Source organism: Mytilus californianus, unplaced genomic scaffold, assembly GCF_021869535.1.
Source record: "Mytilus californianus isolate M0D057914Y unplaced genomic scaffold, xbMytCali1.0.p SCAF_6, whole genome shotgun sequence".
In the NCBI taxonomy this organism is placed as follows: domain Eukaryota; kingdom Metazoa; phylum Mollusca; class Bivalvia; order Mytilida; family Mytilidae; genus Mytilus; species Mytilus californianus.
Genome location: NW_026262712.1, coordinates 680680 through 699419, shown reverse-complemented (window position 1 = coordinate 699419; position 18740 = coordinate 680680). Strand labels below are relative to the sequence as shown.

The window sequence follows — 18740 nt, the reverse complement described above, 5'->3', positions numbered from 1 at the left end:
CCTTTTACTGCTAAAACTGTACTACTTTCACTATGAAGTCTTGTAAAAAATTATATCCTAGAATGGAAAGCTCATATGCACTACTATTTTTTTTCAAAGGTCAAAATATAGGGCTGTGCGGCATATTTTCTTACATTTATATGCCCTGAACTTCTAACAGTTTAATAAACTTGTACTAAAATTCTGTACTACCCCTCCCTTCACTTTTGAGTCTTCCTCAGACTTAAATTTTCCCGCTATCAATGTGTATTTATACTGGTAACATTCCCAAGTTATGTCTCTATGAGATGAAAAATAGAGATCATATCTGGGAACCAGTAGGTAAACAAAACAAAATATCTATTAATGTTATATATCTCCCCAAAAGAGGCATGGTTTGTGAAACAGCTGTATTTACAAAGTGCAACCTCTAGAGGGCGACATACATTCTTCAGCAACAGATGGGTGCCTTTACAATATGTCAAACTCTTATTCTCCCTGGTCTATAAATGTTGTGAAAATGATATACATTCTTCAGCTACAGACGGGTGCCTTTACAATATGTCAAACTCTTATTTTCCCTGGTCTATAAATGTTGTGAAAATGACATACATTCTTCAGCAACAGACGGGTGCCTTTACAATATGTCAAACTCTTATTTTCCCTGGTCTATAAATGTTGTGAAAATGACATACATTCTTCAGCAACAGATGGGTGCCTTTACAATATGTCAAACTCTTATTTTCCCTGGTCTATAAATGTTGTGAAAATGACATACATTCTTCAGCAACAGATGGGTGCCTTTACAATATGTCAAACTCTTATTTTCCCTGGTCTATAAATGTTGTGAAAATGACATACATTTTTCAGCAACAGACGGGTGCCTTTACAATATGTCAAACTCTTATTTTCCCTGGTCTATAAATGTTGTGAAAATGACATACATTCTTCAGCAACAGACGGGTGCCTTTACAATATGTCAAACTCTTATTCTCCCTGGTCTATAAATGTTGTGAAAATGACATACATTCTTCAGCAACAGATGGGTGCCTTTACAATATGTCAAACTCTTATTTTCCCTGGTCTATAGCTATAAATGTTGTGAAAATGACATACATTCTTCAGCAACAGATGGGTGCCTTTACAATATGTCAAACTCTTATTCTCCCTGGTCTATAAATGTTGTGAAAATGACATACATTCAACAGCAACAGATGGGTGCCTTTACAATATGTCAAACTCTTATTCTCCCTGGTCTATAAATGTTGTGAAAATGATATACGTTCATACACTAAATGCAGATAGAAACGCATCGCATATATTACAAGTCTATATATTACAAAATAGTTTTTTAAAGGTATTCCTTGAATGTTATTCCACTTGTCACTTCAACAGTTGATTCTACTTTATTCACTTCTGAAAATTGTGATAAATCTCATCAAGAAAAAAAAACTGCTTGCAAATTTTCATCTAAATGTGATCATCAAATGCAAAGGGTAATTGTTAATTTTTACTTTTTTGATATCCTTTGCTAGAGTGGTTAATTTTGTTTGAGCATTGACTAGGATTGCCAGTTTTTCTGCTAAAGGTAGGTGGAAACTCTGGCTTACTCCAGAAACAAAACCTGGATCTAATAATATAGATAAGAGCAATGAAAATGGTGATAAACACCACCAATCAATCAATCATTATGGTAGACATTTTCCATCTGAAGTGCAAATTTCATTTTTTGGTTAAAAATATGGAATTTTTTAATGTCAAGATCTCAAAATAAGAGAGCTCTGCCAAAAATATTTAGTAAATAAAAGAACAGAGTTCCAATATCCCCTGCATTGCACATATTTTATCTATCCAAGGTACAAGGGCAATAACTAAAAAAAGCACTTTTTTCTGTTCTTTAAAACTTTTTATTAAATCTTAAGAGAAATGAAGGCTTCAGAGCAAATTTCCATTATAATTAATATTCCCAATGGGGATAACTCTTTAAAAATATTTGATCAGAACTTATTTTTCGAAAGCATCAAAGACATTGCTGATATAAACCTATAATATAAATTTCATAAAAATCTGGGATACACATTAGAGCGCTCATAAGGCAATTTTCCATATAATTAATATTTCCAAGGAGCATAACTCTTTTAAAAATTATTGATTAGGCCAAAATAAATTAATGGTGTGTTTCCGGTTTCCCGACCCTACCTCTGTTTCTGACACCGACCCTAAACATTTTATTGACAAAAATTAAAATAAAAATTCAAAATCAGGTTTTTTTCGTCTGTCCGGATCCGTTTATTTCGTTTAGAATATTATAGATCTTCAAAACGTTTGATAATAAGGATCAATAGGATAAGTAAAGCGTTTCAAGGACCAAGATTTTACATAAACAAAATCTCGTCTTTAACCTGTGCTTCTTTGGACCAAAAGTCAGAATCGTTCCCGGTTGGACAGACTGTATCTGTCGGTTAAATTGCTGACAAACAATTTTAAAGTAAAATGAGTTCAATTTAATGCTCAAATCAATCTTGGTTATCCAGCATTTTTGTAAAAAACACTTTTACGAATGTTGTGCAGAATTGTGCTCAGGACGCAACATAAACGGCTGTTATTGCTTTTTAGTTAATGATGGCAAGGGGACAGAAAATGTGGAACGAGAAGGAGGAAAAAAAGCTTTCCCTAGTAGGCAGACATGGTGTATTATTCATATTCATTTATAAATGAATCTGCCCCAGCACCATGTCTACTTTTATTCTTTTATATTTTCTCCGACTTCCCATTACATTTTATACAAGAAATTGAAAAAAAAATCATGCCATATGTATATCTGCAATTTATTTGACCAGTAGATTAAGACAAAGATTTCACATTCTCACTCTTCTCAAAACCTGTAGTTTTAATCACAGGCACTTGTCTCAGAAAAAAAATTTCCTATATACCTTAATATAACACAAGGTACTTAACTCGCATTTTTGAAAAATGTCACCCAGTCGCGAAATTCCATTATATTTTGATTTCTCGGTTGTCAACCCCACTAAAACTTGTTATGCCTTAAATCTAAATTGATTTAACTCCACAATGATGTATATCACACATACCTTTGTTGTCAGAATAATTCGTTGCAGGCCTACCCAAGAATGTCAACCTTAATTATTTTGTCTACCATCTACCAACACCCGATTGGAAATATAAGACTTGCAGTAAATGCTTAATTATACAAAGTATTTTTAAAAAAACCTGTTAGTTTTTGTCTGAATAGAAATTATCATCCAGATAGTAAATTTGTAAAAGATTCTGTGAAAAAAAATCTAACAAGTGTTATCTGAGGTATGTCTATTAATAAGTTACAAGTTTCTATTTTTAGACTCAAATTTTTCCATTCCATCAATGTTGTTCAGACTCTCTCTGGACTTTACATATAAAATGAGATAACTCCAAGAAACATTTATTTTTAGCAATAGACCTTCCCATAAACTTTAACCAATCAGAAAACAAGATATATAAAGAGAGTGGAAAGATACCTTTTACTGCTAGTCTTATATTTCCAATCCAGTGTTGGTAGACGAAATAATAATGGTTGACATACTTGGGTAGGCCTGCTACGAATGATTACAACAACAAAGGTATGTGTGATATACATCATTGTGTAGATAAATCAATTTAGATTTAAGGCATAACAAGTTTTAGTGGGTATGACAACCGAGAAATCGAAATATGACGGAATTTCGCGACTGGGTGACATTTGCGAGTTAAGTACCTTGTGTTATATTAAGGTATATAGGAAATTTTTTTTCTGAGACAAATGCCTGTGGTTTTAATATTGTCAGAACCAACCAATCTTCAAGATCACATTCTGTCAAACATCAAAACACATCTGTATATTAAATAAAGAGGGTGCAAGGGCAGAGTATTCATGACCCCTTGAAAAATCATAATTAACCACTGCTTAGCATCTGTTCACAGTGTTTTCAAGGGGTAAATGAGTGCGCCAACAATGCAATTCTCCATAAAAGGGGCATAACTCTTTTAAAAATAATTAATTGGCACTGATTTTTGAACTCGTCCAAGATAACGCTGATATAAACCTATGATATGAGTTTCATAAAATCTGGCAAGAATTGAACACATGAGAGTGCTGACGATGCAATTTTCCATATAATTAATGTTTCCAAAGGGCATAACTCTTTTAAAAATAATTGATTGGCACTGATTTTCGAATTCTCATCCAAGACACTGCTGATATAAACCTATGATATAAGTTTCATAAAAATCTGGCTAGAATTGTACATGTGAGAGCGCTAACAAGACCGGACGGACGGAAACCCGGTATTTCTATGTCTTATGAAATATAAGACGGTGCTGGAAAATTTATACCAATATTGTCCTGGGCCGTAAATTTTGGACTAAATGTATAATGGGAGAAATGGTTTGACACCCATTATTCCTTAATATTATAATCTCAATATGAAAATTTCAGAAAAGAATGTAATTATCTAATGATATGTTTTAATGCAAATGGACGAACAATTTTTATTTATTTGGCTCCTGAGTTATGAAGATAAAAAAATGTTTTATTATATCATATTTGTACTTTGCAAAACAATCTGAATGAAAAATTATTTTAAATGAGTCACTTAGTAAATGTATACTATATATTAAAACTGTATTGAATATGCACTATTTTGTAATAAAATCTAAAGGAACCAGAAAACTATATGAGGACCTAAAATGAACTACCAATATTTCCAACGTAGCCAAGAAGGCAAAATTAACACTAGCATTCCTGATAAGAAATTTGAGATATTGTCCATCGGAATGCAAGAAAACCGCATATATTTCAATGGTCAGGTCAATAATGGGATATCATATGGTCAATAGTATGGGACCAGTACACATCTACAAACATCAATAAGCTTGAAAGAATACAGCGACAACCTGCGTGATTTATAACAGGAGACTACAAATCCAGAGAAGTTGGTTGCGTCTTAAACACGCTCACCAAACTGAAACTACAAGACATACAGACAAGACGCTCAAGCCAGAAGCTAATATTTCTGTATGAGGTGGTCGAGGGGCTGGTTTCTCAGTGCTATAGAACCAGACAATTTTTTAAAAAAAAGCTCGTCCAAAAAGAACACTGAATTGCTGCCAAAGGCCCGATTTAACAATTATCAGTCAAGAAATGTTGTGAAAAAACATGCAGATCAAAAACTACACAAAGTGTTTTGAGATCTCAACGAGCAAAATACCACAATATTCTAACTCCTTTTTCGTAAAAACAGTAATCGAGTGGAACCAACTTGAAGACACTGTAGTGCGCACACCTAGCGTTGATTGCCGTTCAGAAACTGCTCTCGGCTTGCACCGTCAATACATCGACCGTCACGGCGCTCGCTCTACCATTGTATTAAAGCCAGTATTGGTATCCACAACATATTCCTACAGATATATATCTAGAATGATCATAGTTACCGTATTAGATCGACATATACTAGGAGGTGTCCCGCCCTCTGGATATTTTGTCAATGACCATGATTGTAAAACTATGAAACTGTCTATTTTTTACTACACACATCACCTACACCCACTTTTAACCAAAGTGACACCCTACCACTTTGACTTGTCAGAGAGAAAATCTTGCCATCTCACTATTTGCATGACAGAAGCAATTATCTCCAATACGCTTACCCTTATTTTATTTCTCCATAAAAGTATTTGCACATGATTTGGGGTTTGGCCCGGGTGGGGGAGGGAGTATGTCTTGAGTTATTTTGGAGAGAAAATTGGTAGCTAGGTCCTGGCTCACTGCTCGACAGAAGAGCCAGGCGGAATACAACATGGTTTCATCAATTGGGTATTAGGATGATGCATCGTGGGATAGCGTCATTTCTTGACATATGTCGGGAAATATTTATATTGTTACGAATTCATTGCAAACTATTTTTAATTTCATATGAAATGTTAATTAAAAAAAAAAAGCTTTATTAATTAACATCGTGAATCAAATCGACGAAATATTAGATTTGGTCAGGTTGCCGACCAAAACTAGAGTATTGATCAACTATTTGGGATCCACATCAAAAACAGCAAATTTCACAAATTGAGAAATTTCAGAGAAGAGCAGTGCGCTTCTCATGCAACCGCTTCCATAACACCAGATCGGTTACTGAAATGACCCACTTGAAATTAGGCGTTTACGGTACAGACTTGTCTTCTTTTACAAAATTATACACGAAATCGTTGCAGTCCCTACATATAACCTTTTGATCCCACTAGACAATAGCAATCCACACTCATTTAGGCAAATACAAACATCTAAAGACAGTTATAAATATTCATTTTATCCACGAACAGTTATAAATTGGAATCATCTGCCACAACAAATAGTATCATGCAGTACAGTACAGGGATTCAAGAGTATGATCTCAGAATCTGCTCTCATCCCCATTTTCTATCCCTAAATATTTTGTTATCAAATGTATATAGTTTTATCTAAATGAAATTTTTCGAATGTACATACATTATTTTGATTTTTGATTTAGTTTCTTTTTATTTTTCTTACTACAATGTAAATTATAAAATTTTATAGTCGACGGCCAGCGAATAATCTTCAATAATTGAAGGATCGCTAGAAACGTAAAGAAGAAGAGGGGTTGCACCGGGTGGGGTATATACCAGGAGTACTGGGAGTTTAGCAGCAGTTGAGAAGGAATCGGGAATATTTTGGTTTTTTGGGTTGTAAATTTTTATAGAACTAAAAAAAAGGTAGCGGCAATTCTTAAGCTTGTATATTAATGTATATACACTGGTCACACATATATATATATATATATATATATATATATATATATATATGTCTGTCAGCCCTTTCCCTCCTGTCAGAACTAATGGTCCGATATCATGGATATAGCATTTTAGGATTAATAGAAATCGTTTATTACTAGTACCCAGGGTTTTTCAGTAGTGATGTAGCCTTTTATGGACGACTATATGGTATTGGGTTTTCTCATTGTTGAAGGGCCGCCGTAAGTTGCCTATACTTGCTTACATCGACTTTATTTGAACTTTGGTGGATAGTTGTCTCATTGGCAATCAAACGGTTTATCACCTTTATTGTATTCACCTGAATAATTCAGTCGTTGTATTCCGCTGACCAACGACTATTTCATTAACCTCGCAATTAGGAGAGATCGATTACATGGAGGGACTGAACCTATTCGGGATGTGTTTTATATAGTTTCTGTTCTCGAAACGCCACCTGTCGTCTTCAGTAAACAAACAAGAGGCTCTCAAGAGCCTGAATCGCTCACCTGTTATTTTTTTTGCTTAAATCTTTCATCAATGATTATTTTTGCTTTTTACCCATATGTTCCATTTTAGCCATAGTGTATATGTTTCTTGAGGTACAAGGAAATGAAATACAAAATTTATACTAGATTTATTTGAGAAGATTTTTAAAGTTAAAAAACATAAAACAACTTGTGTAAAATTCTCCTTAAAGGGCAATAACTCCTTAAGGGGTCAATTGACAATTATGGTCATATTAAACTTTTTTGAAGATCTTACTTTGCTGAACATTTTTGCTGTTTACAGTTTATCTTTATCTTCAATAATATTCAAGATAATAACCAAAAACTGCAAAATTTCCTTAAAACAACCAATTTAGTGGCAGCAACCCAACAATGGGTTGTTAGGTGTGTCTGGAAATTTCAGGGCTGATAGATCTTGACCTTTTGAACATCTTACCCCATGTCAGATTTGCTCTAAATGCTTTAGTTTCTGAGATATAAGCCAAAAACTGCATTTCACCCCTATGTTCTATTTTTAGCCATGGCGGCCATGTTTGCTGATGGATCAAAATTTCGGATACAATTCATAAACTAGATTCCTATAGGAACATTCATTCAAAGTTAAGAAGTATTAGGCACAATAGTTTCAGAAGAGAAGATTTTTAAATGTTAGCAAACTTGATGAACACATTGCGTAAAATTGTCTTTAAAGGGCAATAACTCCTTAAGGGGTCAATTGACAAATTTGGTCATTTAACTTTTCTGTAGATCTTACTTTGCTGAACATTATTGCTGTTTACAGTTTATATCTATCTATAATAATATTCAAGATAATAACAAAAAACTGCAAAATTTCCTCAAAACTACCAATTAAGTGTTAGCAACCCAATAATGGGTTGTTCGATTTGTCTGAAAATTTCAGGGCTGATAGATCTTCACCAATTGAACAATTTTACCCCATGTCAGATTTGCTCTAAAAGCTTTAGTTTTGGAGATATAAGCCAAAAATAGCATTTGACCCCTATGTTCTATTTTTAGCCATGGCGGCCATGTTTGTCGATGGATTAAAACTTGGGATACAATTTATAAACTAGATATCATAAGGAACATTTAGATGAAGTTTGAAGGTATTTGGCCAAGTAGTTTCAGAGGAGAAGATTTTTAAATGTTAGCAAACTTGATGAACAAATTGTGTAAAATTGTCTTTAAAGGGCAATAACTCCTTAAGGGGTTAGTTGACAATTTTGGTCATATAAACTTTTTTGTAGATCTTACTTTGCTGGACATTATTGCTTTTTACAGTTTATATCTATCTATAATAATATTCAAGATAATAACAAAAAACTGCAAAATTTCCTTAAAACTACCAATTTAGTGACAGCAACCCAACAATGAGTTGTTTGATTCGTCTGAAAATTTCAGGGCTGATAGATCTTGACCAATTGAACAATTTTACCCCATGTCAGATTTGCTCTAAAAGCTGTAGTTTTTGAGATATAAGCAAAAAACTGCATTTGACCCCTATGTTCTATTTTTAGCCATTGCGGCCATGTTTGTCGATGGATCACAACTTCGGATACAATTTATAAACTAGATACCCTAAGGAACATTAAGTTAAAGTTTGAAGGTATTTGGCCTAGTAGTTTCAGAGGAGAAGATTTTTGAAATAGTTTATGACGACAACAGACAACAACGACAGACGACGGACGACGACGGACGCCAAGTGATGGCATAAGCTCACATGTGGCCCTTCGGGCCCCAGTGAGCTAAAAACTGGGATCCTGTAAACATGCAATTTTTTGGTTTTGCTTTCTTTTAGACGAATAATTTTGCTTTGCTGTACATAATTGATTTAAATTACTAAATATTTATATTCCATATGAAGGTGCTCCTACTTACAGGAGGCTTATACACCAAAGAAGAAACAGATCGCCATCTGTCGTCATAATGATCGTTAGCATAATACAACAACGATGACATTTAACACATCGACATTTCACGAATCGACATGTTACAAGTTACAAAACATCAATATACAAATTGACAATTTACCAATAAAGAATTTTGAAATTACAAAGATACAAGTTACAAATTGACAATTTACGAATTAAGCATTATGAAATTACACAGTTACAAGTTACAAACTGACAATTTACCAATTAAGAATTTTGAAATTACAAAGATACAAGTTACAAATCAACAAGTTACGAATTAAGCATTATGAAATTTCACAGTAACAAGTTACAAATTAACAATTTACGAATTACGAATTTAGAAATTACACAGATACAAGTTACGAATTGACAAGTTACAAATTAAGAATTTTGACCCTGTTGGCTTTCCATACACATGTGGTACCTGTCGTGTTGCTTATGTAAGTACAAACCCTGTGATAAGTCTAATTTGGTAGGTCACATTCAGTGAAAAGAGGACGAGATTGTGGTTACGACAATTGTAACATATCCCTCGTCATCTGTAAAACAAATAATCCATAACGGTTAACCAACTCAGCTAATAATTATTAAATGAAAAATACCTTATGGTGCTACATTTCTACTGCCACTCAGTTTACATGACATGTTATCACTTACTTTCTGACAAAGACAGGTTTCAGACGAGGACCTGTTTCTTCCTCAGAATCAGAGTATTCTTCGTATTCTGATGATTCTTCATCACTCTCAGCATCATCTTTTTCTTCTTCTACATCTAAAATTTCCTGTAATAAATATTTGTTGACACGAAATATCAATTATACGCTTCTATTAAGGAATGTATGGTAAGGGCCATATACAGGCTTAGAAAAACCAAATATTCAAGTCAGATATGTAATTTGTTATAAGAAGCAAAATGTAAAAAAAAATCTTTTTTGTTGACGAATGTGCTTTATGTTTCCTGTCCTACAAATCAATATAAATTGACCTGTTTTCATTAATTTTTAGTTCTATTTGTGACATCATGAAAAGAATGCTGAAACCTAAATTGTCAACAAAAACATTTTTCCTATCTAGTCATAGTTTTAGCTGTACTGTGGATTTATTTTCGTGGTTACCAATTTTTGTGGATTAAGGAAAACACACTCTCGTGGATATTTATTTTCTTGGTTACCAATTTTTGTGGATTAAGGAAAACACACTCTCGTGGATATTTATTTTCGTGGTTACCAATTTTTGTGGATTAAGGAAAACTTACACTCTCGTGGATATTTATTTTCGTGATTACCAATTTTTGTGGATTAAGGAAAACACACTCTCGTGGATATTTATTTTCGTGATTACCAATTTTTGTGGATTAAGGAAAACACACTCTCGTGGATATTTATTTTCGTGATTACCAGTTTTTGTGGATTAAGGAAAACACACTCTCGTGGATATTTATTTTCGTGATTACCAGTTTTTGTGGATTAAGGAAAGGCCTAAATTAAAATATTGTTTGTTTGCCCTTTTCCTACTCTATTTTTTGAAACAGGTTAGGTAGGTAGGTAAAATATTTTATTTTTCTTTGCCAAAAAATAACTTGGCATGGTACATTTTTTGTCATGGGTAGGCAGGTAGGTAAAATATTTTATTTTATTTGATAGATATGAAATCTGCATGATATCGTTTTTGTCTGTACTGCTTTTGTTTATGTATGCTCTGTTTGGTATCTTCTTTAAAATATCTTTAGATCCTTTCATATGCATCATCTGCATTTAACTTTTTAGTAAGCACATATACCTGCACGGCTTAAATGCACACTGCAGTATATGCACCCTATGTTCCTTAACCAATCACAGTAGACCACTAGTTAGTTTATAACGTATCTGCATGTTGGGAGTCACAGTGCAAAATAGCACAATGGATCAATAACCACTCTCTCTAAGCACATAGAAACTGGGGGTTCTAACTAGTGCTGCAGACCAAACAGAGGGCTTGAAGAATTATTCTGCTCCTGATTGAAGTGTAAGAAAAGAGAAAGGCATTGCAAGATTCACTAATTTCAAAGTCATATATATATATATTTTAGATTTCAATAACTTATTGTTTATCATAATCTTTCTATATTATTGGTAGACTAAAATAATATACAGAATGATTTTTCAATTCCTGTCAGAAATGAAAACAAGTATAAGATATATCTGAAGCATGTTTTATTCACATACTTACAATTTTAACAGAACCTGAACTAAAATTACCTGAGACATATCTGTGAAATCAAAAGAATCTCAATATTTGACTAGAATATAAAGCCACTGCCAAGCAGTGCATTCCCCCTCTTTAAATCCATTGAGAGTGGGTTAACTCTAGAGTGTTTAGAAGTATCCTGGGTCTGTTCCATATAAAAATTCTACAAGACTTGAAACTTGTATTTTACATGACATTTATAAATGGTCTGTATGGAAAAACTTAATCTCCACTTTTTAGGCCTTTGGTTCATGATATAAATAATATGTTGAGTTACTGTAAGTGTTTCTTTTTTAATTGGAATTCGAAATATAGTTTTTTTTATCACCTTTCATGGGAAATATATACCCAGAATTGACTTAAATTTGACGAGAACAGGACTGGCCGGGGAGGGGGAGGAGGACTGACGAGGGGTAGTCCTTTTATTGAGACTCCTTAATTGACCCTTTTTAGGTCCAGGAATTCGTGAAATAGGGGTAAAATTATTAAACATGGATTCGGGATCTAGACATTTTGAGGTGGGAAAAATGGGAAAAATTTAAGCTTGGGAAATGCCAGGATTTTGGGAATGGAAACACTCCCCCCCCCCCCCCCCCCCAAAAAAAAAAACTCTCTCTCAGAAGTTTTAACAGTCATGGTTACAATTTTTCAAGTTATTATTGAAGTTGAGAACCGTGGAAGCAGTATTATTAAAATCTGCCTCAAACATTTACTGTGATCCACCACTGAGCAATTTCACGGTGACGCGACCCCTGTCAAAGGCATCGTTTACATGGTCATCCTGATCTACGGATCACAAAAAGCCACCCCTACAACATCTTCCCAAATTTCCTTTGTACAAAATTTAATTTTTGTTTTGGACCAACATTTTCTTGAATGAACCCTGATCTTTTGACACACAGATGCTTTCCAAACTTTCAACGTCAATTTCAAACCAATGCTTTGAATCTCAAAATGCCAGTGATCATGTCAAACGCTCCCGTGATACTTAACGGATTAAACCTTATACAGGAAAGATAAAACCTGAGGATTCTGGTAAAAAAGTTTTGAGCCGTAAATACAAATACAAGATTTTCCGCAGGAACAAAAAATCAATTTGAATAAAAAAAATTGCCAGTAAATACAAATAAAAGATTTTCAGTCGGAACGAATTTATTGGGGCAAACAAACAATATTTTAATTTAGGCCAAAAATTACACTGTCGTGGATATTTAATTTCGTGGTTTTGCTAAAGTCTGCATACAAGTCTATGGAAAATTTATAATTCGTTGAACATTTAAATTTGTGGTTCAACTGTACCCACGAAATCCAAGAAAATTGGTATCCAACGAAAAATACTTAATCCAGAGTAATCCATTGTGATATTGGTATTAAATCAATCTTAATTTGAAATTTTAACTTAAAATATGGCAATTTTTTTTAATTATGAATGCTCATATATGGTTTGGCCTTCCACTTGTTCTCCCTTGAAGGTCACCAATGAGTCTTATGTAGACTTGTGTCTGTCTGGCTTACCAAATTATAAGCCTGTAATTGTTGATGAGTATAGATACATCTTAAAATGTATGACGAATGTGTCTAATTATAGATAGGGAAGGAAGGAACTTTTTTTATTTTCCATCTAAAATTTTTTATCTGATTAACCATGATAACTGAAATATTACACAAAAATGACTGGTTCATACCACATCTTATTTTTATATTGAGACTGGTTTTGAATACCTGTAGACGAAGAAGGTTCAGATAAGCTGAATTATTTTTATCTTGCCTAAAAACATAAATAAATAAAAATTTTACCCCATAATCCTGTTAATTACTATTATTATCCACTTGTGGTAGGTAATTTTTTAAAACTTTAATATGCTAGGTTAACCAGTGAATGTGGGTGATTGCAATTTTGTGAGTGAATAAATCTGATGAAATATCTCTTTTGAATATTTAGTTGGAAATCTTATCACATAAACGACCATCAATTACAGTGTTTTGTTGGGATTCACTAAATACAAGCATGTGTGGCTAATGTATACATATATATAGTCCTTGATATTTCAAAAATATTGATTTTCAATAAAATTATTATTGAGTTATCTCCCTCACCTCTTCTTCCTGTCTTTGCAATGCCCTCTGTCTCAGTAAAGCTCTTCTTCTCTCTATTTCCTGGAAATAAATATTCATGGTTTAAAAACTACTTTTTTTGTGTAATATTATCTTTATTTCATGATATTGCTGAAGAATTAGACTCAGAGAAAGTGCTTCAAGTTTACTTTTTTTATCTGACTATTAAGTTATACATTGTACATATCAAAAACTGCTTTTCTTCTGAAGTCTACATTAGAACAGACGTATTTACACTTTTGGGTATTTAGCTGAACTTGGTCTCTGAATGACCCTAGATCTGTCTCCGACTGACCTTCTGACGTCATGCAACAATCTCTATTTTATTATGATGTCAATTTTTTTAAATTGTGATGTAATCTTTTGTCTGAACTTGTTTGATTTTTAGCAATGGCGGAAAAATTTGCATACAAGTGTAAATACATCTATTTATAAAATCTATCAATCTAACATGTAAACTTAACAATTTAAAACCCATCATCAGATTAATTAACCTAAAGCCTAACCACAGACCTCTTTGTCTAATTATCATTTTTTTTAATTACTGCCCCCTTTTACTTCTGTTTCAGTAATTAATCCTTCCTTAACAATAATTTACCTCAAGCCTAATTGTAAACCTCTTCATCCAAACCTTTATTTTGTGAACAACTGACCCCCTCCTCCCTATGACCTCTGTCTCAGTATTTAATCTATCCTTAACACAAATTGACATTAAACCTTATGACAAACTTTTTGGTCTAAATATTCATTTTGTGAATTACTGACCTTCTCTTCCCTTAAACTCTAACCTCTTGTGTCAGTATTTAATTCATCCTTCCTTTACCCCAATTAATTTCAAGCCTAATGACAAACCTCTTCATCTATATCTTCATTTTCAGCATCACTGTCTTCTTCATCCCTGCGACCTCTAGCCTCAGTCTCAGAATCTGATCCTTCCTGTATTAATTCTGGTTCAATAACTTCTCTTCTGTGTCTGGTTACTCTGAAATATTAATTTATTTGGTGAAAATATAAAAATAAGATTCAACAACATGAACTTGACTGAATGCAGGTAGTAAAATGCTGTCTAGTGATTTTATTTGTCATAAACAATTATTGTTATTACAAAAATGTGAGAAATATCCTATCACAATTTTAACAATAATAAAAACATATCAAATGTTTAAATGACCAAACTTAATAGGCAAAACATAAAAGTGAGTCAGGCTAGAAGGATGATGTGTTCTTCCTTGTTGTTCGGCATTGATGATGTGTTCTTAGTTGATGTTCGGCATTGATGATGTGTTCTTCGTTGTTGTTCGACAGTTTGAGTTTGGTGTTGTCAGTTGTTGTGGTCTGTTGAACTATCAAATATTTTTTGGTATTTGCTAATTATCCTTTCTATGTATCATTGACTATATCTATAGATGACCATGTGAAATGGTAGCAAAGGAATCTTATTGGACATAGGATGTGTAATATCCATGGTTGTACAGAACACTGTGTCAACATATATTAGTTTTGCCTTATTGAAGTTCCCCTAGAAACTACGTAATAAACAATACCATAATATCTGTTCCTGTTGGAACAAATGTGCTAGACCATTTATTCCATTCACTGTAATATTTGTTCCACTGGAAATAATAGTCCAGAATATTTCATTTGGAACTTATATTATGATGGAACTTCCATTTAATGACAAAAAAAGGTCATTCAGTTTAAAGCATTCTTGGTAGTCAGTGGCGGATCCAGAATTTTTCATAAGTGGGGGCCCACTGACTGCCTAAGAGGGGGCCCGCTCCAGTCATGCTTCAGTGATTCCCTATATAATCAACCAATTTTTTCCCAAAAAAGGGGGGGCCCTGGCCCCCTGAAAAACCCTCTAAATCCGCCTCTGGTAGTGAATTTCTAAAGCGAATGCTGTTGTAAGTTGGGGATTCACTCTAGATCTGTATGTTCCATAAATAATATATTAATTAGTGTTTCACCCTTCACCCACGTCTCACCAGCAATCACCCTGTTTAACAGTGAAACACCACCAGTGATTTTAACTGAACCACCTTCTATAAACTGTACGTTATCATTGTCATGATTGTGTAAACTTGATCTCAAAGCAAATTAGGTTGATTGTGGGGAAATTTGCAGAAAGTCAACCAACCCTCTCATATCCATTTTAATCGAATAGTCCTAAATATAAATATAAATGTATAAATTGTTAATCCTTGTAGACCTTAATAAAATGTTTAAAATCAAATCTTTTGCTTTTTGTTTTCCATTAATACAAGATATCACATACAACTGAGACGTTCCTGTTCCTTTCTCTTCTCGGGTAGATATGGACAAGTTGTACAGTCATTTGACTAGACAATCTTACTGCTATTTGTCTGTTATTACAGGACATCACATACATGTACAATTGAGTCATTCCGATTAACTTTTCTCTACTCAGGGAGATATGGACAAATTGTACAGTCATTTGACTAGACAATCTTATTGCTATTTGTCTGTTATTACAGGACATCACATATATGTATAACTGAGCCATTCCAAATAACTTTTCTCTACTCAGGGAGATTTGGACAAGTTGTATAGTCATTTGACTAGACAATCTTATTGCTATTTGTCTGTTATTACAGGACATCACATACATGTACAACTGAGCCATTCCAAATAACTTTTCTCTACTCAGGGAGATTTGGACAAGTTGTATAGTCATTTGACTAGACAATCTTATTGCTATTTGTCTGTTATTACAGGACATCACATACATGTACAACTGAGCCATTCCAAATAACTTTTCTCTACTCAGGGAGATATGGACAAATTGTACAGTCATTTGACTAGACAATCTTATTGCTATTTGTCTGTTATTACAGGACATCACATACATGTACAACTGAGCCATTCCAAATAACTTTTCTCTACTCGGGTAGATATGGACAAGTTGTACAGTCATTTGACTAGACAATCTTACTGCTATTTGTCTGTTATTACAGGACATCACATACATGTACAATTGAGTTGTTCCGATTAACTTTTCTCTACTCAGGGAGATATGGACAAATTGTACAGTCATTTGACTAGACAATCTTACTGCTATTTGTCTGTTATTACAGGACATCACATACATGTACAATTGAGTTGTTCCGATTAACTTTTCTCTACTCAGGGAGATATGGACAAATTGTACAGTCATTTGACTAGACAATCTTATTGCTATTTGTCTGTTATTACAGGACATCACATACATGTATAACTGAGTTGTTCCGATTAACTTTTCTCTACTCAGGGAGATATGGACAAATTGTACAGTCATTTGACTAGACAATCTTATTGCTATTTGTCTGTTATTACAGGACATCACATACATGTACAATTGAGTTGTTCCGATTAACCTTTCTCTACTCAGGGAGATATGGACAAATTGTACAGTCATTTGACTAGACAATCTTATTGCTATTTGTCTGTTATTACAGGACATCACATACATGTATAATTGAGTCATTCCAAATAACTTTTCTCTACTCAGGGAGATATGGACAAGTTGTATAGTCATTTGACTAGACAATCTTATTGCTATTTGTCTGTTATTACAGGACATCACATACATGTACAATTGAGTCATTCCGATTAACTTTTCTCTACTCAGGGAGATATGGACAAATTGTACAGTCATTTGACTAGACAATCTTATTGCTATTTGTCTGTTATTACAGGACATCACATATATGTATAACTGAGCCATTCCAAATAACTTTTCTCTACTCAGGGAGATTTGGACAAGTTGTATAGTCATTTGACTAGACAATCTTATTGCTATTTGTCTGTTATTACAGGACATCACATACATGTACAACTGAGCCATTCCAAATAACTTTTCTCTACTCAGGGAGATTTGGACAAGTTGTATAGTCATTTGACTAGACAATCTTATTGCTATTTGTCTGTTATTACAGGACATCACATACATGTACAACTGAGCCATTCCAAATAACTTTTCTCTACTCAGGGAGATTTGGACAAGTTGTATAGTCATTTGACTAGACAATCTTATTGCTATTTGTCTGTTATTACAGGACATCACATACATGTACAACTGAGCCATTCCAAATAACTTTTCTCTACTCAGGGAGATATGGACAAATTGTACAGTCATTTGACTAGACAATCTTATTGCTATTTGTCTGTTATTACAGGACATCACATACATGTACAACTGAGCCATTCCAAATAACTTTTCTCTACTCAGGGAGATATGGACAAGTTGTATAGTCATTTGACTAGACAATCTTATTGCTATTTGTCTGTTATTACAGGACATCACATACATGTACAATTGAGTCGTTCCAAATAACTTTTCTCTACTCAGGGAGATATGGACAAGTTGTATAGTCATTTGACTAGACAATCTTATTGCTATTTGTCTGTTATTACAGGACATCACATACATGTACAATTGAGTTGTTCCGATTAACTTTTCTCTTCTCGGGTAGATATGGACAAGTTGTATAGTCATTTGACTAGACAATCTTATTGCTATTTGTCTGTTATTACAGGACATCACATACATGTACAATTGAGTTGTTCCGATTAACTTTTCTCTATTCGGGTAGATATGGACAAGTTGTATAGTCATTTGACTAGACAATCTTATTGCTATTTGTCTGTTATTACAGGACATCACATACATGTATAATTGAGTCATTCCAAATAACTTTTCTCTACTCAGGGAGATATGGACAAGTTCTACAGTCATTTGACTAGACAATCTTATTGCTATTTGTCTGTTATTACAGGACATCACATACATGTACAACTGAGTCATTCCAAATAACTTTTCTCTACTCAGGGAGATTTGGACAAGTTGTACAATAAATTGTCTTAGCAATTGTAATTCTATTTGTCAGTCATTACACAACAACTAGAACAACTGAGACGTTCCTGTTAACTTTTTATGTTACAATAGAAAATATATGACGGGGTAAGTGTTGTCTGCAGCTAATAGATCAACTGTCACAAAATCTCACATCAACACGGTCAAGGGTCAAAGAATCACAAATATTGTACATGTAAACCAATCAAAATCACTCATCAACACGGTCAAGGGTCAAAGAATCACAAATATTGTACATGTAAACCAATTAGTTTTTGTGAATTATTAATTACAAAATGTACATGACTTTTGCAAGTAGAAAAAAATTAGTATGTGAAACTTGTTTCTTCT

General features: G+C 33.5%; 1 protein-coding gene across 1 annotated transcript in view; it reads right to left on the bottom strand.

Moving 5' to 3' along the window:
* The window catches only part of LOC127705094 (microfibrillar-associated protein 1-like), a 38318-nt gene that overhangs the window by 10106 nt on the left and 9472 nt on the right, over nucleotides 1–18740 (bottom strand). The window contains exons 4-6 of the mRNA XM_052209363.1: nucleotides 14390–14519; nucleotides 13520–13579; nucleotides 9854–9978 (exon numbers count right to left, since the gene is read on the bottom strand). Coding sequence (XP_052065323.1) covers nucleotides 9854–9978; nucleotides 13520–13579; nucleotides 14390–14519 — 315 coding nt within the window. The remainder of the gene's footprint in view (nucleotides 1–9853; nucleotides 9979–13519; nucleotides 13580–14389; nucleotides 14520–18740) is intronic.